Source organism: Mauremys reevesii, linkage group 12 (assembly GCF_016161935.1).
Source record: "Mauremys reevesii isolate NIE-2019 linkage group 12, ASM1616193v1, whole genome shotgun sequence".
Taxonomy (NCBI): domain Eukaryota; kingdom Metazoa; phylum Chordata; order Testudines; family Geoemydidae; genus Mauremys; species Mauremys reevesii.
In genome coordinates, this window is record NC_052634.1 from 1514819 (window position 1) to 1533981 (window position 19163).

General features: G+C 50.4%; 1 protein-coding gene across 9 annotated transcripts in view; it reads left to right on the forward strand.

Annotated features, from left to right (window-relative positions):
• Positions 1-19163, forward strand: part of LOC120375654 (FXYD domain-containing ion transport regulator 6-like) — a 56254-nt gene that overhangs the window by 9587 nt on the left and 27504 nt on the right. For 2 of the 9 annotated variants that reach the window (XM_039496437.1, XM_039496438.1), the window contains exons 1-2: positions 9630-9688; positions 10272-10381. The exons of 2 other annotated variants lie outside the window; for them this stretch is intronic. In XM_039496437.1, coding sequence (XP_039352371.1) covers positions 9645-9688; positions 10272-10381 — 154 coding nt within the window. In that variant the 5' untranslated portion in view covers positions 9630-9644. Of the gene's footprint in view, positions 1-5943; positions 5966-6595; positions 6786-6847; positions 7382-9629; positions 9689-10271; positions 10382-19163 lie in introns of those variants that run through there. 5 more of the 9 variants (XM_039496439.1, XM_039496435.1, XM_039496433.1 and 2 more) reach the window with 5 other exon arrangements.

Below are 19163 nucleotides of genomic sequence, written 5' to 3' on the forward strand. Positions count from 1 at the left end.
AGGAATTCATCTTTCCTCGCTCTGCTTGTGCTAAAGAAAAACTAGCAGACTTTGTTGTGTCTAAGTGCTGCTTTGCAAAGACATTAAAGGTTTTGAAGCCCAAAAGGTTGGCATTACAGCGCAGAGGAGATACTGTGGTATTTGAACTGTAAAGTTTGTGTCAAATTACACACAGGCAGGATGACCACAGATATCCTCTGTTTTCACCAATGACTGTGCAAATATTAGAGATTGGAACAGGCCCCAGAGCCAATCCCTGACAACCTGGGATCATTGTTATATTTTGTTAAACTGGTTCACTGGCTGCCAGAGAGAGACAGTGGTGCTTTTATCATCAGCGATCTCATCACGCCACAGCCTTGCCAGACCGTGGTGAGCCACAGTTAGCAGAGTCCATGCTGGATAAAAGGTCCCAGGAATGAGCATTCAGAAGTATTAAGGGGCACTGACAGACCAAGTCTGCTCCCAGTGTGAAGCTGTAGCTAAAAGGGCTAATGTGTTCCTTGGCTCTAAGGACAGTGAATAGGAGCAGAGAGGCTTTTACATCTGTATCTGGTATTAGTGAGACTGATACTGGAATCCTGTATCCAGCGCTGATGTCCACATTTTTTAAAGTATGTTGAAAAATGGGAAATGGTGCAGGCAGGAGGCACAAAAAATGATTTGATGGTTGGAGAAAATGCCTGAGAGCAAGAGACCTTAAAAGCTCCATCTGTTTAGCTGATCAGAAAAGATTAAGTGACTTGATTGCAGCGTCTGAGGACCTTTCTGGAGAGAGAATACCAGGTCCTAAGGGGCTCTTCAGTCTAGTGGAGAAAGGCAGAACAAGAACCAATGGCTGGAAGCTGAAGCCAGACAAATTGAAGTTAGAAGCAAGGTCCCCATTTCTAACAGCGAGGGTGGTTAACCACTGGAACAAACTCCCAAGGGAAGTGGTGGATTCTCCATCTCCCAACGTCAAGCCTGGAAAATGCTTTGGCCAAACATGAGTTATTGGGCTCATTACAGGGGAGCTGGGGGAAAGGTAAGGCCCTGTGGCATGCAGGCAGCCAGACTAGACAATCTAGTGATCCCGTCTGTCTTCATGCTGCTAGGAAGCTATGAAGAGCATGTGTGGGGCCCCAGGACTGCATTAACTGGGATGTGCTGCAGATCGCGTGGCAAGCGCTTGTGCAGGGCCAGGGCTCGATGAGCAGAGGGCTGCAGGTATTGGAGTGTTTATATGATGCCTGCTTGCACTATGCCTGGACCTACCACCTGCTGCTGCTCCAGGACTCTCCTTAGAGTCTTGGTTGCCAAATAAAACATTTTGTTTTAAGGTTAGAAAACCTAAAAGTAGGTAGAACTGATGGCTCTGAGGCCTGTCTAGCACTCGGCTAACTAGGCAGCCAGAGACGAGGAATCAGCTGCAGCAGCAGCTGCCTGTGCCCCTCGATGACTTATTTCTCGGCTACTTGTTCTGCTGACCTATTCTCATGGGCAGTGGTCTGCTCTCTTCTGTACTGGTGTTAGTAACAGATGAAGCTAGCTGCGGAATCAGCTGATGGTTACACCCTTCTGCATCTTGCTGCCATCTGTGAGGTGGGACAATGGCCAAAATCGCTTACCAGACAGACCGTGAAATCAGAGAGGAAAAATCTGAGCCACAGCCCCTACTTTTCCTTTGTTTGACAACTTTTTGCCTCCGAGCCACCATGTGAACATAAGAACGCCATAATGGATCAGACCAAAGGTCGGTCTAGCCCTCTGTCCTGTCCTCTGACAGTGGCCAATGCCAGGTGCTTCAGAGGGAATGAACAGAACAGGTCATCATCAAGGGGCACATTTGGAGGCTCTTTCCTTTCAACTTTCCTTTACTGGAATCTAAAATAGAAAACTACCAAAGGCCAGGGCTGAAATCCTGCCCTCATTGAAGTTAACTGCAAAACTCCCATTTATTGGAATGAAGCCAGGAGTGCTGCTGAAATCCTCAACTGGGGTAAATTGGCATGGCTCCTTCGGCTTCAGTGGAGCTATGCGGATTTACACCAGCAAAGATCTGGCTCAAAATGCAGAGGAAAAAGAATCCCATAAGGAAATTATTGGACGGACAAAGTAATCAGTAAAGACCTGTGCAGCAGTAACAAGTGTTGAGAGTATGCATTTTATTGCTTTCTATTGAAATGATGCAAGAGGCTTTCCTTCTGTAGAAGCGTCATAACAGACTCTTCAGAGAATAAATACAAGATGTAATCTGCACCTGAGCTGGGTTAATATGGAAAAAAGTTGGTGATGCTGATTTTTTTATTCTGTTTCCAATATAAATAAAACATTGAAATGGAGAAAAATTACAAATTCCAAACGCCAGTGAAATTCCAGTTTGCCTGCCAATGTGCCGAGGCTTTCAGTAATGGTGAGTTATAGGAATATTTACATTGGGTCCCCTATGCCCCTCCAGAAACCCAGCAAACCTAAATGTTGTCCTGAGATGATGGTTATGCTAAGATATTTTATTACACAGAAGGGATAACACAAGCACAGGACTAGATTAGAGAAACCCTAATCTGGTCCCACTCCCTGTGTACAGAGTCCTGGAGGAGACAGTGTAACTGATTAAGGTGTCATGTCATCCCTAACCATAAAAAAGACTTTTCTGGTCATGCTTATGGGCCCATTATTTCTCAGCTCTTCTAAGAAATTGCCTTGATATGCCAATGTCAATTTATCTCCCCTCCCCTCTTTTTTTTAAACAGGAAACTGCCAAAGGAATGTGTATCCGAATATGGGACATTTTCCCAAACAATTACTCATAGACTCATAGACTTTAAGGTCGGAAGGGACCATTATGATCATCTAGTCTGACCTCCTGCACAATGCAGGCCACAGAATCTCACCCATCCACTTCTATAACAAACCCCTAACCCATGTCTGAGTTATTGAAGTCCTCAAATTGTGGTTTGAAGACCTCAAGCTGCAGAGAATCCTCCAGCAACTGACCTGTGCCCCATGCTGCAGAGGAAGGTGAAAAACCTCCAGGGCCTTTGCCAATCTGCCCTGGAGGAAAATTCCTTCCCGACCCCAAATATGGCCATCAGTTAAACCCTGAGCATGTGATTTCCATTCAAGATGTATGTGAGTATTGGAGAACACTACAGATAGGTAGTATTGCAAAACCCTGCCAGGATTTTCTTTTAATGAGGAAAGAGCTCTCTGGAGCAGCACTTCGGGACAGGTAGGGGTGTGTGTGTGTGTGTGTGTGTGTGTGTTCATTCAAATGGAGTGTGTACCCATGCTGTCTTTTTGATTGTGTATGCTCAAAAAGGAAGCGTGTATTCATGCTGTCTTTTGTTTGGCCGTAACATTGCCATTTTTATTGCTCTTCTGTCCAAAAAGGCAAAAGTTGGCCTTAGGATGCAAACAGAAGAGCCCTTACTCCTCCCACCTCACCAGTGAAACTTAAGTAAAGGCAGAATCTAGCACTAGATATTTATGACCCATGCATCCCAGTGGGGTTCGATGGGACAAATTCTTAGTTACCCTGGAATAAATGGGAAATTACCCCACTGACCTCAGTGGATTTATTCTGGATTTACACTGAGGCCACTGAACACAATTTGTCCCAGTGGCTTGACATGGGATGTAAGACAGAAGAGAATACAGCCCCTGGTTTTTAATGGGCCCATTGGTATCTAACCCTCACCCAGGCTCTTAGAAAAATCCCATGAATCATAGCAAGTGTTGATAAAAATATTTGACTTATCTCAGATTTTATCAATCAGACAGCTGTGATTTTTCTCTCCCCTTGGGGGCTTCAGCGTGCCAGGGGCCCAAGTCCGCACCCACCTCTTCCCATTTGCCTCATCCTTTCACTGCATTACTGGTGCAGAAACCCAGAGCGCTGCCTTAACGTTGGACCAGGGAGCCTGGCGACCTAGCCACCGAGTTCTGTGCACGAGAGCTGGTAGGCCTGGCATGGAGCTGGGGCCAGGAGCCCAGAGAGCAGCCTTTCCCCCACTGGCTGTCCAGCATTGGAAGGTCACAAACCCCAGGACTTTGGAATAAAATAATTAGAATAACACCTGGGTGTGGTTGTGTTCATCCCCTCCCTGCCAGTTAGAAGCTGGTCAGGAACAGACCTTCCCCTGCAGTGTACTACTAGAAACGCATCCACCCCCGGCTCAGGCAGCTTGCCTCTGCTCCCGGTGTGGGGCATGCAGCAAGGCAGAACTGGACAGACTCTGTGAAGGTGGGTGGAAATTGGCCCACCTCTGGCCCCTGTGGCACAACAGTAATTTACACCTGCTAAGGATCTGCCTCCTTGGTTCTTGTGGCTGGAGATGGTTTGTGGTGCCCTTGTGAGTTATGCAGGTTTTGGTCCATCGTTGGCTCAAAGGCCAGAGGCTGACCTTTTTCCAGGTGCTGAGTGCCTACACCACCACATGAAGTCAATGAGAGCTCTGGGTGCTGCATGCATCTGAAAATCCACTCCGCTCCTTGCTGATTTCAGGGGGAAGCGTTTGAGGCCCTCCTGTGCTGTCTGGCCAGGCTGCCCCTGAGCCCCTCTTCACGGTTTTATTCCCGTAAGGTTAGTGAGATGAACTGACACCTCCCTAATCCCTCTTTCGCTCTGGACTCTATTGTCTTAGGACTGCGGCTAGGCAAGAGAAGCCTTTATAGAACATTTACCAAGCTCTTTTCAAAAGTGTTTTGCTGATGCCTGAGTTGCTCCTCAGAACATTTCCCTGAGTACCTGGCTGCTTTTCCCAGTACCTCTAAACCACTATCTGACTAGGGGCAGCTTTCCGGAGGGAGGGACTGAACAAAGCTGCTGTCTAGGTTGAAAAGGGCTCTTTCAGAGCACTTTATAAACATTCTTTTTACTGAAGCATCCTGAGGGCTAATGCTGCTTTTAGCAGAGGATCTCAGAGCACTTTATACACAGTAAATTAAGCCTCACCATGCTCACGTAATTGTGAAATAGATACTGTCCTATCCTTTTTGCTGCTAGACAAACTGAGGCCAAGAGGTTAAAGCAGCTTGCTCAGAGTCACACAGCAAGCGGGTGGAGCTGGGTATACAAGCCAGGAGACCTGACTCCCAGTCCCCATTCTCCTCCTATGCTGATCAGACAATTATTAATTACTATTTATTATTGGATTACCATAGCAGCTAGGAGCCCCAGCCATGGACCCGGAGCCCCAGCCTGCTAGGTGGGGCAAAGAACAAAGTGTCTCTGTCCCAAGGAGTTTACAATCTAGCTGTAAGACAAGAGAGGTCTGATAGTGACAGAGAGTGGAGTACAAGGAAACAATGACAATATTGGTCACCCTGCTAGGCAGTGGTCTTGGTACACTAGCAGCCTTGCTGTTAAATTTTTGGTAGGCACCATGGCAAAGGAGGGATCTGAAGGAGGCTTGTTCATTAGTGGTTGCGGGTGTTTCTGGGTGCTCCTGCCAGGTGGGCGGGGCAGTCTGGGTGAAAGCACAAAGGTGATTCTTTGGAAATGTAACAAGCGAGTGCTGGAGCTGCTATCAGGGAGGCTTGGCAGAGGATGTGGCTTTGCGGCCATTCCTACACAATGCAGTCTTTACCTGAAAGGGCCACTTTTCCTTGCAGCTCTGGTGTCATTTTCTTGGTATCATAAATAACATCCCCAAGGGTGTCTCATGAGCCTCTGGCTGCCCCCTTCAGTCTGTCTGAAAGTGGTACTGGGGGTGGTCCCACAGGTACTAGCCAGCAGTTGTGCTCATTAGCAGAGCTAACCTCGGCCTGGTGCTGAAGCAGAATGTCTGACCCTCAGCCTGCACCAGCCTGGTCTGGATTTCCTCCATTTCACCTGGGAAATGTAGTCATGAAACCACTTGCCCTTAGTGCTAATTATAGCAGAAGCTCTTCAGGGGCGGGGACGGTGGTTTACTATATGTTCATCCTGCACTAGCACAGTGGCACCCGGAGATGGTGGGCCTTGGGCATCACGGATGTTTAGGTGAGTTAACCTGAGCAAACCCATTACTGTCAGTGGGGAGGGGGGAGTGTAATTTGGCTCTAAAGAAGCCATTGTGCTTTTTGTGTGAGACAGGGAGGGGATGGGTGTTCTTGACCAAAACTCCCCTTGTTTGCCAGCCCCAGAGGTGGCTGCAGGTCAGTGGTGCTTTAGGTTGGAGAGGATTGTGGACCCCTGTGGAAGGAAGGTTACTACAGAACAGCAACACGAGCTCTCTCGCTGAATGCAGGTCCCACTGGGGTGAACACTGTACCTGGCCTGGCTCTTAGAGAGCAGGATGTCTGTGCTGCTCTCACACCCGCACAGCTGGGTGGATATCAGTTGATTTGCAATGGTCTTGCCATAGTTTTTAATACACTGACTTCCCTGAGTTTCCTGTGCCCTGGGCATGGGTGTCCCACTCCTTACTGAGGTCAGTGCAGGGAGCTGGGCACTCCCTGGTGTGCACTGATTCTTACACTTCCTTTCACACAGTGCTGTAACTAAAGGATTACAGACAGCCCAGGGCCTGCCTAGGAACCCCTGGGGGCTGCAGAGGTGGGTACAGTCGGACTGGACCCACAGTGCAACAGGGCTGAAGGCTGTTGTTTTCCCTTCTCTTTTCCGGAGGAGGGGCTCTACTGCTTCGCTCGCCAGAGTCTCTTCTCCCCCTCCTCCCCCCATTCTCCCAGCGCTGGAGAGGCACGAATAGCCCCGGGGGTGTGTGCGCGCAGAGGCATCCCGGGCAGCGGCACGTTCCTTCCATGCATGGGCTGGGGTGTGAACGCTGCTGCTACAGGGGTTTAACTGGAGTAAAGCTCAGGTGCGTCTCAAAGCTAGAATTAAAGAGGGGCCGCAGGGTGTGTAACAAGCCCAAGGCCATCTACAGATCACTCCCTGGAGCGTCCCCATAACTGTGGGGCCTGGGGTTAGCTCCTTCCTCCCTCCTTTGGCTCCGCTCCGTTTTCCTAGTAGGGGAGGGGGGATAATCAATGTTTCCTTCTTTTCTTGCTTCCTCCTGTCTCTCTCGCTCACTCCCCCCTCCCCTCCCGAGCGTCAAGCAACAGATTATTGCAAATTCCTCCCCACCCCTCCTTGCAAATTCCCCTTTGATCCACCGCCCCTTTCGCTGGTGTCTGCCAGCCCCGCACTCCCGCAGCCGGCCCGACAACCCTGCACGTGCCCACGGTGCAGCCAGCCAGAGGGGGCCGGGGACTGTGTGTCTGAAAGCACCGAGAAGCCATTAGGCAGCTGACACCGATGCATCTTGGCTCCCGCGTTTAACCAGCTCCGGCTCCCCCCTCCGCCCACACAGGGCTCCACTCCCGGACTCCGTGGGCTTCTCTGCACGGGAGAGGCGGCGCCAGCGGAGCCCCCCACGGTCCCGTCTCTTCCCCCGGGCTCGGCGCGGGACTGGAGGTAAGTTCCCGGCGGGGTCTGGGGGGTCCGGGGCGGCTCCGCCCGCATGGCCCCCGCTGTGCTCCGGCCCGGGGCTGCGGGGCGGGGCGGGAGAAGGCGCCGCACGCCCAGACCTCGGGGCGGGGGCGGCTCCTTCCCGACTTTGGGGCCGCGCCCCAGTTCCCGGGCCGAGCCCTGAAGCAGCTGGGGGGAGCAGAGCCCCCACCTAGGGCGTCGCGTTCGGGGTGCAGGTGGGTTGCGGGGGAAAGCGGGTTCCTGGGGATCCCCCCCGGGTTCCAGACCCCGCTGGGCGGGGTCAGTCCAAACCCGTCTCCTCTTGCTCTTATTTTATCTTACACGTAAACAACCCCCCCCCCGCCCCGCCCACCATGGGCTGCCTGTCCCGGGGGGGGGCCCAGCCCCACTCCCATAGCGGATTGTAAAGCGAACTCCGGAGCCGCGCCTGTTTACAAGTGGCGGGGAGGTGGCTGGCGCTGCCCTGCTCCAGGCGACGTGACCTGGGAGTTAACTACATGGGAGCAGCCAGAGCCTTGCTGGCCATGTGTCCTGCCCCGACAGCCCCTGTCCCTCCCTGGCCCCCCAGGCTCCCTCCCACCAGGAATTCATTCACCCCCCAGTGGGCAGAGCTCCAGCCCGCCCTGTGGGAGGCTAGGGGGGCATGCATTGTGCTTCCCCAACCCTGGCTGGGAGTTGGGGGGCATGCCCTGCCCCCTGGCTCTTCGTGGGGCATGGCTGGGAGGGTGTCGCCTTCCCGCTGCCCCCCTGGCTGCAGGGCAGTGCTTTGTCAGCAGCTTGGCCTGGGCTGGCACCGGAGGGCGCCTGGTGCTTGGAGCTGGCGGCCTGCAGGAGCCCCATTGTTCACGGTGCCTCCCCCTGCCTGCCTCCCACCCAGCTACTTGTTGGCGCTGCGTGTGCACATGTCTCTGTCTCTTCTTTTCATTGTGAGGCCTTCCATTCCAGGCACGTGACCTGCCTTGTAGTTGCCATGCCAACTCCCTGGTACCAGTCCCCCCCAATGGTTGCCTGGATACCATTTATCCCTGCCTGGTCTGGAAGGATGCTCTTGTCTTGCATGCTCCCCTTCTCCCCTCTTTCACAAGTAGCCACACAAGCGTGTGCACACCGTACAACCCAAAGGCAGAGATATCTTACAGATCTCTAGTGCTAGGTGCATAGTCTCACAAGTATCCTCTAGTGCGCGCACACACAGTATGATCTGCTTCCATACACTCATATGAGCATGCACACGCAGTCACACTCACAAACACAGTCACCGTCTTGCACAGTCTCTCTCTCTCTTTCTCTCTCTCTCTCACACACCTACCCACCCCCCCACACACACCATCTTGCATACTCATCCAGACACATGCACAGACAGCCTCCGATACACACAGTTGCACACACCTCTTCTCACAATCACAGACATCACTTACACACCCTCACATCCCTTCACACACACGTTCCCATACGCACAGCTACATCCAGAAAGCAGTCCTTTTAATCTGATTTTAGGAAAAAAAACACCCTTGCCCAATTGGGTGTTGCAATGCACACAGATTTGGAGAAGAGCAAAGGAGCATCTAGTTGTGTATATCAAAATATTTTGCGATACATTTTCTTATGTTAGTAAATATTTTAATAAAGCTGCAGTAATATAAACAAATCAAACACTTTATCCTGCAGAGGAAAAAGGAGGCCCTATCCATACCAAGCTATATCTTCAGTTAAAGAGTCCTGAAAATTGTATATCTGAATCCATTCAGTGGAGTTCAGATCCTGAAGGAGTGATTTGCAGGAGGGGCAGTGACAGGTGGCATATCTGGATCTGTATAAGCTTTACACCATGAAAGAGCAGCCTCTGAAGAAATGTTTTCAGAGCTGCATGCGGATTATGACTGACATGAGATTCCCTTGTACCATTTCAATGTACACCACCTGTTTGGAGGTGTCGTTGTGTGCCCTGTTCTGAGCACAACATGAAATTTCTACTCCTGTAGGTTGTTTTCACTAGCACCTAACTCTGTGTTGAAAACAAAAAGAAAACCTTATTAAACAGAGGGGAAGCTCCAGAGAATTAAATTCCTTTTCCCATATGGAAAATGTTTCTGCAGAAATACAGCATGGCTTTGAGTCGAGCAGCAGGGGAACAGTAGCTGAGGAATGACAGATAACGTTTCAGATTCACAGCTGTTCTAAACGCCGCAAACCAAGGACAATAGTTGCTAATTCCAGGCTGAGGGGACGTGTATAAAACATCAGTGTTATGATATCCTCTGTAGACTCGCTGAAGAATCTGACTGATGTGGAGTGAGTTGGTTGCCATCTTGTTGCTATGAGATTTGTGCTTTACTTTTAGGTTTTAATTACGTGTGATTGCTTGACACATGCCGGCCTGGATAAAATATTGCACATAGCTGTGAATTTGTCAATAGTTTAAACTTCTGTAGTGGGGACAACTTTCATGGAGGACAGGTCCATCGATGGCTATTAGCCAGGATGGGCAGGGATGCAAAACCATGCTCTGAGTGTCCCTAGGCTCTGTTTTCCAAAAGCCGGGACTGGGCGACAGGGGATGGATCACTTGATGATTGTTCTGTTCATTCCCTCTGAAGCACCTGGCATTGGCCACTGGGCTACATGGACCATTGGTCTGACCCAGTATGGCTGTTCTTATGTTCTTAAATATGTCAAACTAGAAACTTAAATCTATTCCTCTCACCTGTTTGCGCTCATGGTGTTTCTTTCCATAATTGCAAATTATTCAAGGACTGGTTCTGGCACTTGCTCAGGCAGGGGATGAATCAGTGCCACTTCTGAGGACATTCTGTGCCAAAAAATAAAAAGTCTGCGCACAATATTTTAAAATTCTGTAAAATTCTGCAATTTTTAGTTCTCAAATAAATGCGGAGGATCCACCCTGGCATTGGGGAGCGCAGGCCACTGGATGCACAAAGATGGGAGATCACTGTGCAGCTCCACCCCCGGAACATGGACTCACCGGTGAGGATGCACCCAACCCTGATACTGTGCAAGGACCAGAAACACCCCAGGGCCCTGCACCCAATGCCAGTTGTGGGCAGGCAGGCTCAGCAAGGCAGGATCCAAGTGTGGAGGGGGTTAGTGTGGGGGGATCCAGGTGTGGGTTGAGAGGGTTCTGTGTGGGTCATTCTGGGTGTGGGCGGCTCAGTGGGGGATCCGGGTGCAGGGGTGGGGATCTGGATGCACAGGGGCTTGTTGGACAGTTCTGGGTGCAATGGTAAATGGGACTCTGCAGGGGATTCAGGTGAAGGTGGTTGGGGCTCAGCAGTGGGGGTGTGGGGGGATAGAGCTCAGCAGGGCGTCTGGATGTGGAGGACTCAGGAGGGGGGTCCAGATAGTGGGGGAGTGGGGTGGGGATCCACATGCAGCTGGTTGGGGCTCGGTGGGGTGGGAGTCTGGGTGCGGGTGGCTCATCAGGGTGATCCAGGTGCAGGGGGAGTGGGACTTATTGAGGGGAGGTGTTTCTGAGTGCGAGGGTGAGGCTCACTGGGAGGGTCTGGGCATGAGGGGGTCTGGATGCATGGGGGTTGGGTGCATGGGGGAGCAGCTCCCTGTTCAGGGATCCCTTCCCCAGCAGCTGAGGAGCGATGGATGCAGTAAGCGGGAGTGGGGGGAATTTGCAGAGATTCCTGCAGCTTGGGGAGAAATCTGGGGGGTGAGTCCGATCCAGCCCCCAATGCTGTGCAGGGAAAGAGGAAGTTCCGTCCTGCCTAGCCGGGATTAGCAGCTGAGCCCAGCGCAAGGGTGGGAGTCACCAGCCGGGTCTTTCCCACTCCCCACAGTGATTTACCCCTCTGCCGGCTGCCCTGGGCACCTGAAACATACTGCTGGGGAGGGTCACTCTTGTGGTTTTCCTTTGCTTCCCCGTCAGAAAGTCATTTTTCTGCGGGGAAGCAAATCTGCGGAGGACATAAATTCTGTGCATGCGCAGTGGCGCAGAATTCCCCCAGGAGTAAAGTGCAAAGCATGATTATAATCAGAACCAGCCAGAAGAACTCAGGAATGAGGAGATGTGTTGTGTCTCTGTCTCTATGCTGGCTGTGCTGCCGTTAATGCTAAGGATATGGAGTGGGGAATTGTCTCTCTCCTCTGGGTTTTGTTTATGTACATGCAGTTAAAAGCAGCCATTCTTTTTAAAATGAGAGCAAATCACTTTGGAGGGGGTGGCAAGAATGTGGATTCTTTGACAGTCTGTTGATTAAGACAGTATTCCAATATTGTCTATATCGGCAAGCTCAGTGGTTTAAGCATTGGCCCGCTAAACCCAGGGTTGTGAGTTCAATCCTTGAGGGGGCCATTTACGGAACTGGGGTAAAAATCTGTCTGGGGATTGGTCCTGCTTGGAACAAGGGGTTGGACTAGATGACCTCCTGAGGTCCCTTCCAACCTTGGTATCTCTGTGATTCTAAAGAGGGTAGAACTAGCATACCTTAGGCTTTTACTTCACTGCTTTCCAGGACATAGATATTTACAAACCAGATCATATCAGGTAACATTTATTAGTATTATTTATCCATTGTTGCATGACACCAGCAGTTCCTGGCCCAGAGATCTCGCCATCCAGGATCTAGCCAATAAGCAATCAATGAGTAAACAGATCAATGGAGAATATCGGGAAAAGGTAGAGACAGTAGAGGTGTATTTGTGTAAGATAGTTGTTACAGTGGTCTCGGTAGGTGTTAAACAAATAGAGGGAACATTTATGAAAAACAACCTAAACAGAATCTCCACTTCCCAGCAGCAAATTGTACAATGTCTTGGCTTGGCTTCGTCGAGAGACAAGTTTTATATGTCCTGTTCCCCTTCCTCACAGCGGACGCTGTTATTTCCCAGCCTGGCTTGCTCCACGCAGCCTGCTGTTAGCACAGCGTTAATCCCATTTGAGATACTCCTCGAATAATGGACTAGCTTGGCTCTTTTCGGTCTGCCAGGCTCTATGTTATGAGATGCACGTCATGTTGATGAGCTGAGGACTGAGGGCCAAGACAAATACCTCCAAACTGATTTGGCAGCCATTCCTTGATGTGTTAGGACATGACTGCCGGGAGCCAGGGGAAAAACCTGCAGAAGACTTGTTTTGTGTGATCTTATTAGTAAAGGGTAGGGCTCAGGGCCAGGGCAGGAGGGACAGAGTCTCACTGTAATTTTGTCCAGTGTGAACTGCGATCATTCTTGTGATCTCCTTGTTCTTGATTGACCCTAATCACGAGTGATCCATGTGGCTTCTGGTGGCATCTGAGATTAGATCACTCAGTGGAAGCCTGTATTGAGGTTTGGGTCCCTGGGTCTCCTGAAGAGCAGTAGGATTCCTTTGAGCATCCTCTGCTTTTGGCAGCTATCCCAAGCCTGCAAGTGACAAATTAATCTTAGCAAAAGCTGCCTTGTGTCTCCCATCCTACCCGCATATGAATCCGCGCAGTCCTGGCAAGTTACGAGTGGTGTCTTGCATTTTACAAGGATGTAGGCTGGAAATCTATCATTTAGGAACAAGAGACATAATAACAATTGCACGAGAAGCCAAATTGATGCTGAAGTGAAATGGCAGAAGAGCACATATATGCATAGCTGCAAATGTTCGTTCCCACACGCACGCTCGTACTTCCTTCAGGCAACTGGGGCTTTGTGGGGAATTTGGAGATTTTAACTCGGTCTGAGCTTTGGGAGATGGCCCGAGGACTCTTGAAGGAAGAAGGCGACTGCCCAGCGTTAATTCTGATGGCTGAGATTTGATGGGCTGATCTATTTGAAACAATTAAAAATAAGTGTTTAAAATTCTTTTCAAGTCTCTTACAAATCACCTGTCTTGTTCTTGCGGAGTTTTCAGTGTTGTTAAGGGCTGCAGAAGAGGTGGTGTTTGTCTGTCTGGCTTTCACCCCTCCCTGTCTCAGTAACGTGAGGAGAATGCAAAATTACAAGGGGATTTTTGAGGAGAAAGAAGGAAATCGGGACTTTCAGTATGTTCGGTATAGGGCTGTTCTGTGGGTGGCATATAGGCTAGAGGTACAGCGAGCGCAGTGAGCCCATGATCATGAAGTTGAACATATCTGCCCGCCTTCGGTGTGGTTTGATGTGGTTGTGTGAGAGGCGAGGTAGCGTGTATGTGTGTACTCTGGCCTCCGTCCCATGTAGGCTTGTGCCTCCAATGCCAGCTTTCCTGGAGGCCTGAACCAAAGCGCCAGAGCTGAGAAATGAACGGGGTGGAGGAGACATTGGGGTTCTAACCAAAGCAGCCTCTGAGCTGGAGACACTCTCCTCCTGGCTCAGCCATCCCTGTCTTCAGAGACACCCCAAGTCCCAACAAACTCTCTTCTCGTTTACACCAGCGGAACCCAGCTGCCTTCGGCAGGAATGCACCGGAGGAGCAGACACGCTCGGCACCTTGTGTTGCCATTGGCGTGGGTGCAAAGTGTGCACAAATCGGAATGGCAGCGTTTACACATGCTCCGCCCTGACTTTGCATTGGTGCAGATGATGACACCCATGCCATGTGCTGGGCTGAGAGCCCCCTTGCTATGTGGCCATGAACAGCTGAGCTGCAGGAAGGACATTGCAGACATAACACACGTCCTCCCCTCCTGCTCCCCATTAGCCCTCTGCTGCCACACAGCCTCTTCTAGCAGATGCTAGGTCGTGATTTCCCCTCTGGCAGGGGAAGATTGTGCAGTGTGGAGATAACCTCTTGCTAGTACTGTCCTCTCCCTGAGAGATGAAGAGTGACTAGGAACTGGAGGTCTCCCTGAGAGCCAGCCTGAGCCTACGCGCATTGCACGGAGTGACACGTGCCAACAGTATCGGAGGGGGAGCCGTGTTAGTCTGGATCTGTAAAAGCAGCAAAGGGTCCCGTGGCACATTGTAGACTAACAGACGTATTGGAGCACGAGCTTTCGTGGGTGAATACCCACTTCGTCGGATGCATGCCAGTGCCACTGAAACCACTAACAGCGTATTGATCACTTGGGTTATGGTAACACCCAGAAGCCCCAGCTGAGATCAGGGCCCTGTAGACAGCCCCTGCTGTAAAGCGCTTACGAAGGCAGGACTGTTATCCCTATTTTACAATTGGGAGAGAGGCACAGGGAAGACTGACTTGTGCAAGGTCACCCAGCGGGTCGGGCAGGAATTGAACCCAGATCTCCTGAGTCCCAGTCCAGTGCTGCTCACAAGGCCACGTGCATTCTTCCACACCCTGTTGCATTGTGAGCTGGGGACCGAGTTTGGGGAGGCTGAGTGGCTCAGCATGAGGAGGGAGCCAGGCCTTTGCCAAGTAAACAGCCAGCTGTGGTTACTGTGCACTGGTGCCTCCTGCTCTAAAGCCAGTGAGAAAGCAAGGCTGCCCAGGGCCCTGCGTAGCTGGCCGGGGCTCTACACTGCAGCAAGCAGAGGGGCTCCTGCAAATGTCAAATTTGAAGAAAACTCAAGTGGGGCCCAATAAACAGCCCTCCTGTTTGGCCTACAATTTGTTCACCATGTGGCCAAGCTTTGCTTCAGCAGCTCGGCTCCTGGCCCAGCGGTAGCGCGGGGTTGGATAACATACACGCAAAGGAGAGTAGTGGTAATGACCCAACAAGCACGGTCGATCTCTCCTTTCTGTGGTGAATGCTGTCGCAAGGGAGTGTGAGATTTTTTGAAAGTAGGGCAGACAGCATGGGGAGGCTGTGTTGTCTTGGTCACAGTAACTAGGGATTGGAAACCAGGACTCCAGGGTCCTATTCCTGATTCTGCCACTGACATGGTGTGTGACATTTGAACAAGTCGCTTCACTTCCCTGAGCCTCAGTTTTCCCCATCTGTAAAATGGGGATAATGGTACTTACTGGCCCTACAGGGTATCCTGGGAGTCGTTGGCAAAAGATGATGAGGAAAGGGGAGTTACTATGATTTAATGTTAACAGCAAAGCAAACAAACCCTCTCGCCCCTTCCAGAGAAACAGGCAGGATCTTCACTCTTGGGATTTTCGGGGGAAGTCGCTATCGTAATGTGTGCCATGGAAATAGCTAAATGAATGAAAAGGTCATCAGGATTGCTGGTGATTGGGCGTGATGAGCACAGGGGAAGTTGGTCCTTACAAATGCTGGCTGTAGTGTCACACTGCAAATGGAAGGGCCTGATGCAAGGCCACTGAAGTCAACAAGAATCTTTCCATTGGCTCCAATGGGCTTTGGATCAGACTCTATTTGTGGAGTGCCCTGGTTTGTTTCTGGTAAGATATTGTCCCCAGAAGCACCCCTCTATTTTCTGCTCCCTGGACCAAAACCCCACCCCAACCCAAGCCAATAGAACACTTCCACCCTTTCGTGGCTGGGTCTGTACAATGGGATCTCAAGGCTGCCTTGGCCCAGGAATTTTCTCTCTCAACTGCCTTGTGCCCTCTTGTCTCCCACCTTGTTACCACAAGGAATCAATGAGTAGTCAGAGAAAGCAGGAATCACTGCATAGGTGACTGGGGATTGTAAGGTTCTGCACTGGCATAGCAAGGTGTTCTGGTGGCTAACTGATTGCGATGGCATCAGAATCCTGGTGCATGCGTGTGTGTATAGCCCAGGTTGCAAAATTGTCACAAGCATTTATCAGTCCAGGCATAAAATCTACTTGCCTGCTGTTTCCATGATGATGACAGTGAAAAAAGTGAATGACGATTTACTGCCCTATTGCAAATTGTGGCTGGCTGTAGGCGAGAGGGAAAGGAGAATGTCGTCCATCTGGTGTAGCTCGGCTCAGTTTTCCCATGTGTCTAGATCTCTATTTATAATACAACAGGGAACAAACATGTTTTGATTAAAGTCAGATGGAACTACATCCCCTTCCTGACTGATGGGGATTTGTGTGTTTGCATTATAGCAATATTTGATGGTTAGAGATTTAGTGTTACTGAGGGGAAAAACATTTACAAACGCTGTTTATTAAACTTACAGTTCGGCTTGAAGAACCCAGTGATGGCTGGGGCAGCTCTGCCTGAGGTAATACAGACACTCCTTCCGCAGCTATTCTCATTATTTATACAGAGCCCTGCTGTGGGGATGCCTGTACCGTAGGCAAATAACCCCGTGGCTTGGCCAGCTTAGTCTAAAGGCGCAAGGCCGTGCAGTGTAATCGGGCTGTAGGAAATGTTTGCACAACCATTGACATTTTTGCTTTTCTCATTTTATTCCAGTCTTTCAAAAACAGCTGTCAGTCTGATTTTATGAAAAGCCCATGACATTTCACACAAATATACTCATTTGAGGGAGAAACGGGCTCGTTTTTCACTCCAAAATGATACTGTTCTTTCTCTAGTGAGAACTGTGACAATTCTGCAATTTAATTGGTATGAAGATGACTTTTAATGTGAGAAAAATGAAATTTCATTTATGTTTCAATGTGAAAAATACCCAATTTGCTAAACATCATGAAAAAATGGAACTCTGGCGCCAAACCCCCAGGAACCAAATGGAGAAAAGAGGCACAAAAAATGTTAGAAAACAGTTTTTCCCATTTGTCAGAGCCAGTCCAGATTGGTGTAGGGTTACCAGAGCGGGACTGCTTCCTAGGGTTGCAGTACAAAGTGTGCACTGCTTAAACCCACGTGGGCTTTTCCCAAGCCCTCCTTCCTGGCTGCGGTGAGGTCAGACAAACCGGGGAGATATTTATCCAGCATGTGCCCATTGCACAAGCCTAGGGGAGTGTTTGCTTCAGTAAAAAACATTTTGGAAGCCCTTTCTCAGTGTTGCACGCAGTGCATGGGAGCTTTGCCCGAGCCAGGACTGAGTAAAATCTGACAGTACGTCCTTTGGCGTTTGGCCCGTCACCAATATATAAACTAAATTCTTTCATAATGTGCTGCTGACGGCAATCCTGTGACATGGAGTGTCTCAAAAGCCACAGTCCCCACCGGTCACGCAGCCTGCAATTTAAAGGGTCTGCTCGGGTAGGGAACTGCTCCTTTGCTTCTGCCAGCTTCCCTTAAGGCTATTGCTGTAGTTGTGAAAACTGGAGTCCATTGACTTCAGTGAGCTTTGGCTCTGGCCTTGACGGGATGCTGTGCAAGCGAGTCTGACCTGCCGCACAAGCAGGAGGAAGAGGAAATCAACACAAAAATCTGACTTAAAAAAAAGTGTTGCAGCTCTTCCGGCGATCCCCCAGGCAACTGAGAGCGAGCTGTGCACTTAATGCGTGTAGCAAAACCTCGCTGCTAGCGACGCGGAAGAGAATGGCCCATGTTCCAGAGCTGTAAAGTTACCAGAAGCTGTGCCTCAAAGCTGTAAAATACAACTGTTGGAAAGAACCCAGCCTCCACAGCGGTTTAACCAAAGAACCCAGCCTCCACAGCGTTGTAGCCAATACAACCGCAGCGTGCAAAGGCACTGACCTTGACTGTGTACGTGGCAGAAGACAACTGCTCTGCACTCGGTTACGTGGGTGTAAATCTGGGCAAGCCAGGGCACTCTGTAGGGATGAATTACTTGTGCTGACCTAGCCCTGTCCTTTAACACCCCCCCCCCGCACCCCAGATAGTTTTAATTTAAGATCAAATTGCAAGTTTAACGTCTCTAATCAAGTGTTCTCTTGTCCTAGAGGGTTTACTGCAGAAGGGCCAAGACACAGTTTCTGCGTGAGGTTAACTGATGTTTTTTGTTAAAATCTCATGTTGCCTTTCAAATGCACAGACCACAGTGCAGCAACACTGACTGTGATCGGCCCTACTGAGACCAACTTAAGGCTGGTGTAAGTGGGTGCACTCGCTCGCCCGGGGGGGGGGTACCCCACAGTCTTGCAGAGATCTGCCCAGGTTTTAGCTCTTGGTTCTGCCTGGCCTGGGCTTGCATCAGCCCCACATTTCATTTGGAGTTTTGGATTCAAACCACAAACTGAGGAGCCAGGCAGGCTCACCCGAAGCCTTTCCGTGTAGGGGCAGAAACCACTGAGCTTTGCCTGGGTTCCACCTATTAATATGATTGATTGGCAGTGCCCCAGTCAGGATCAGGGCCCCACTGGGCTGGGTGCTCTGCAGTGAGATCGGGAGAGGCAGCCCTGCCTTGGAGAGCTTGCAGTCTGAAAAGACAAAGACAGATTGGGGTGGGGGGAAGGATGCAACGTACAAGCAAAGTGACCAGGTTGGTGATGGGCACGTCTTGTTTATTTATGTCATTTATTTATGTCTGTATTAAATAACTGATCCTTACTTGCCACTCTGCCTAGCTCCTCTTGGGTCTTTCCCCTCATCCTCTAAGGCCATAATTCTGACTGAAACCATCTGGGGAGGTTGAAATGTCAGTGGGTTCGAGTTAGAAACTGGCTGGGAACTGACCTGACTGTTTCCATGGATCCATCTCAGGGCTCTGGTGGTGACACAAACCAGAGCGATTCCCCCTGGGCTTGCCATGCACAGCATAGATTTGTAGACTGTAAGGCCAGAAGGGCCCATGATGATCATCCAGTCTGACCTCCTGCCTAGCACAGGCAGGGAACCTCCCCAGGGATTCCTGCATCAGGCCCAGAACCGCTGGCTGAGGTAGGACAGAACGTCCGGAGAGAGAGCCCGTCTCGATTTAAAGACTTCAGGTAACGCCCACATCCCTTGGTAAGTTGTCCACGTGGTTAATTACCCTACTAAAACGTTATGCCTTATTTCTAGTATGAATTTGTCTAGCGTCAGTTTAAAGCCATTCAGTCTTGTGCGGTCTTTGTCTGCTAGAGCTTCCTGACGTGGGTCTGCATGTACGTACCACCCTGTAGGTCAGTTACTTGTGTGGTGAGAGACGGGATG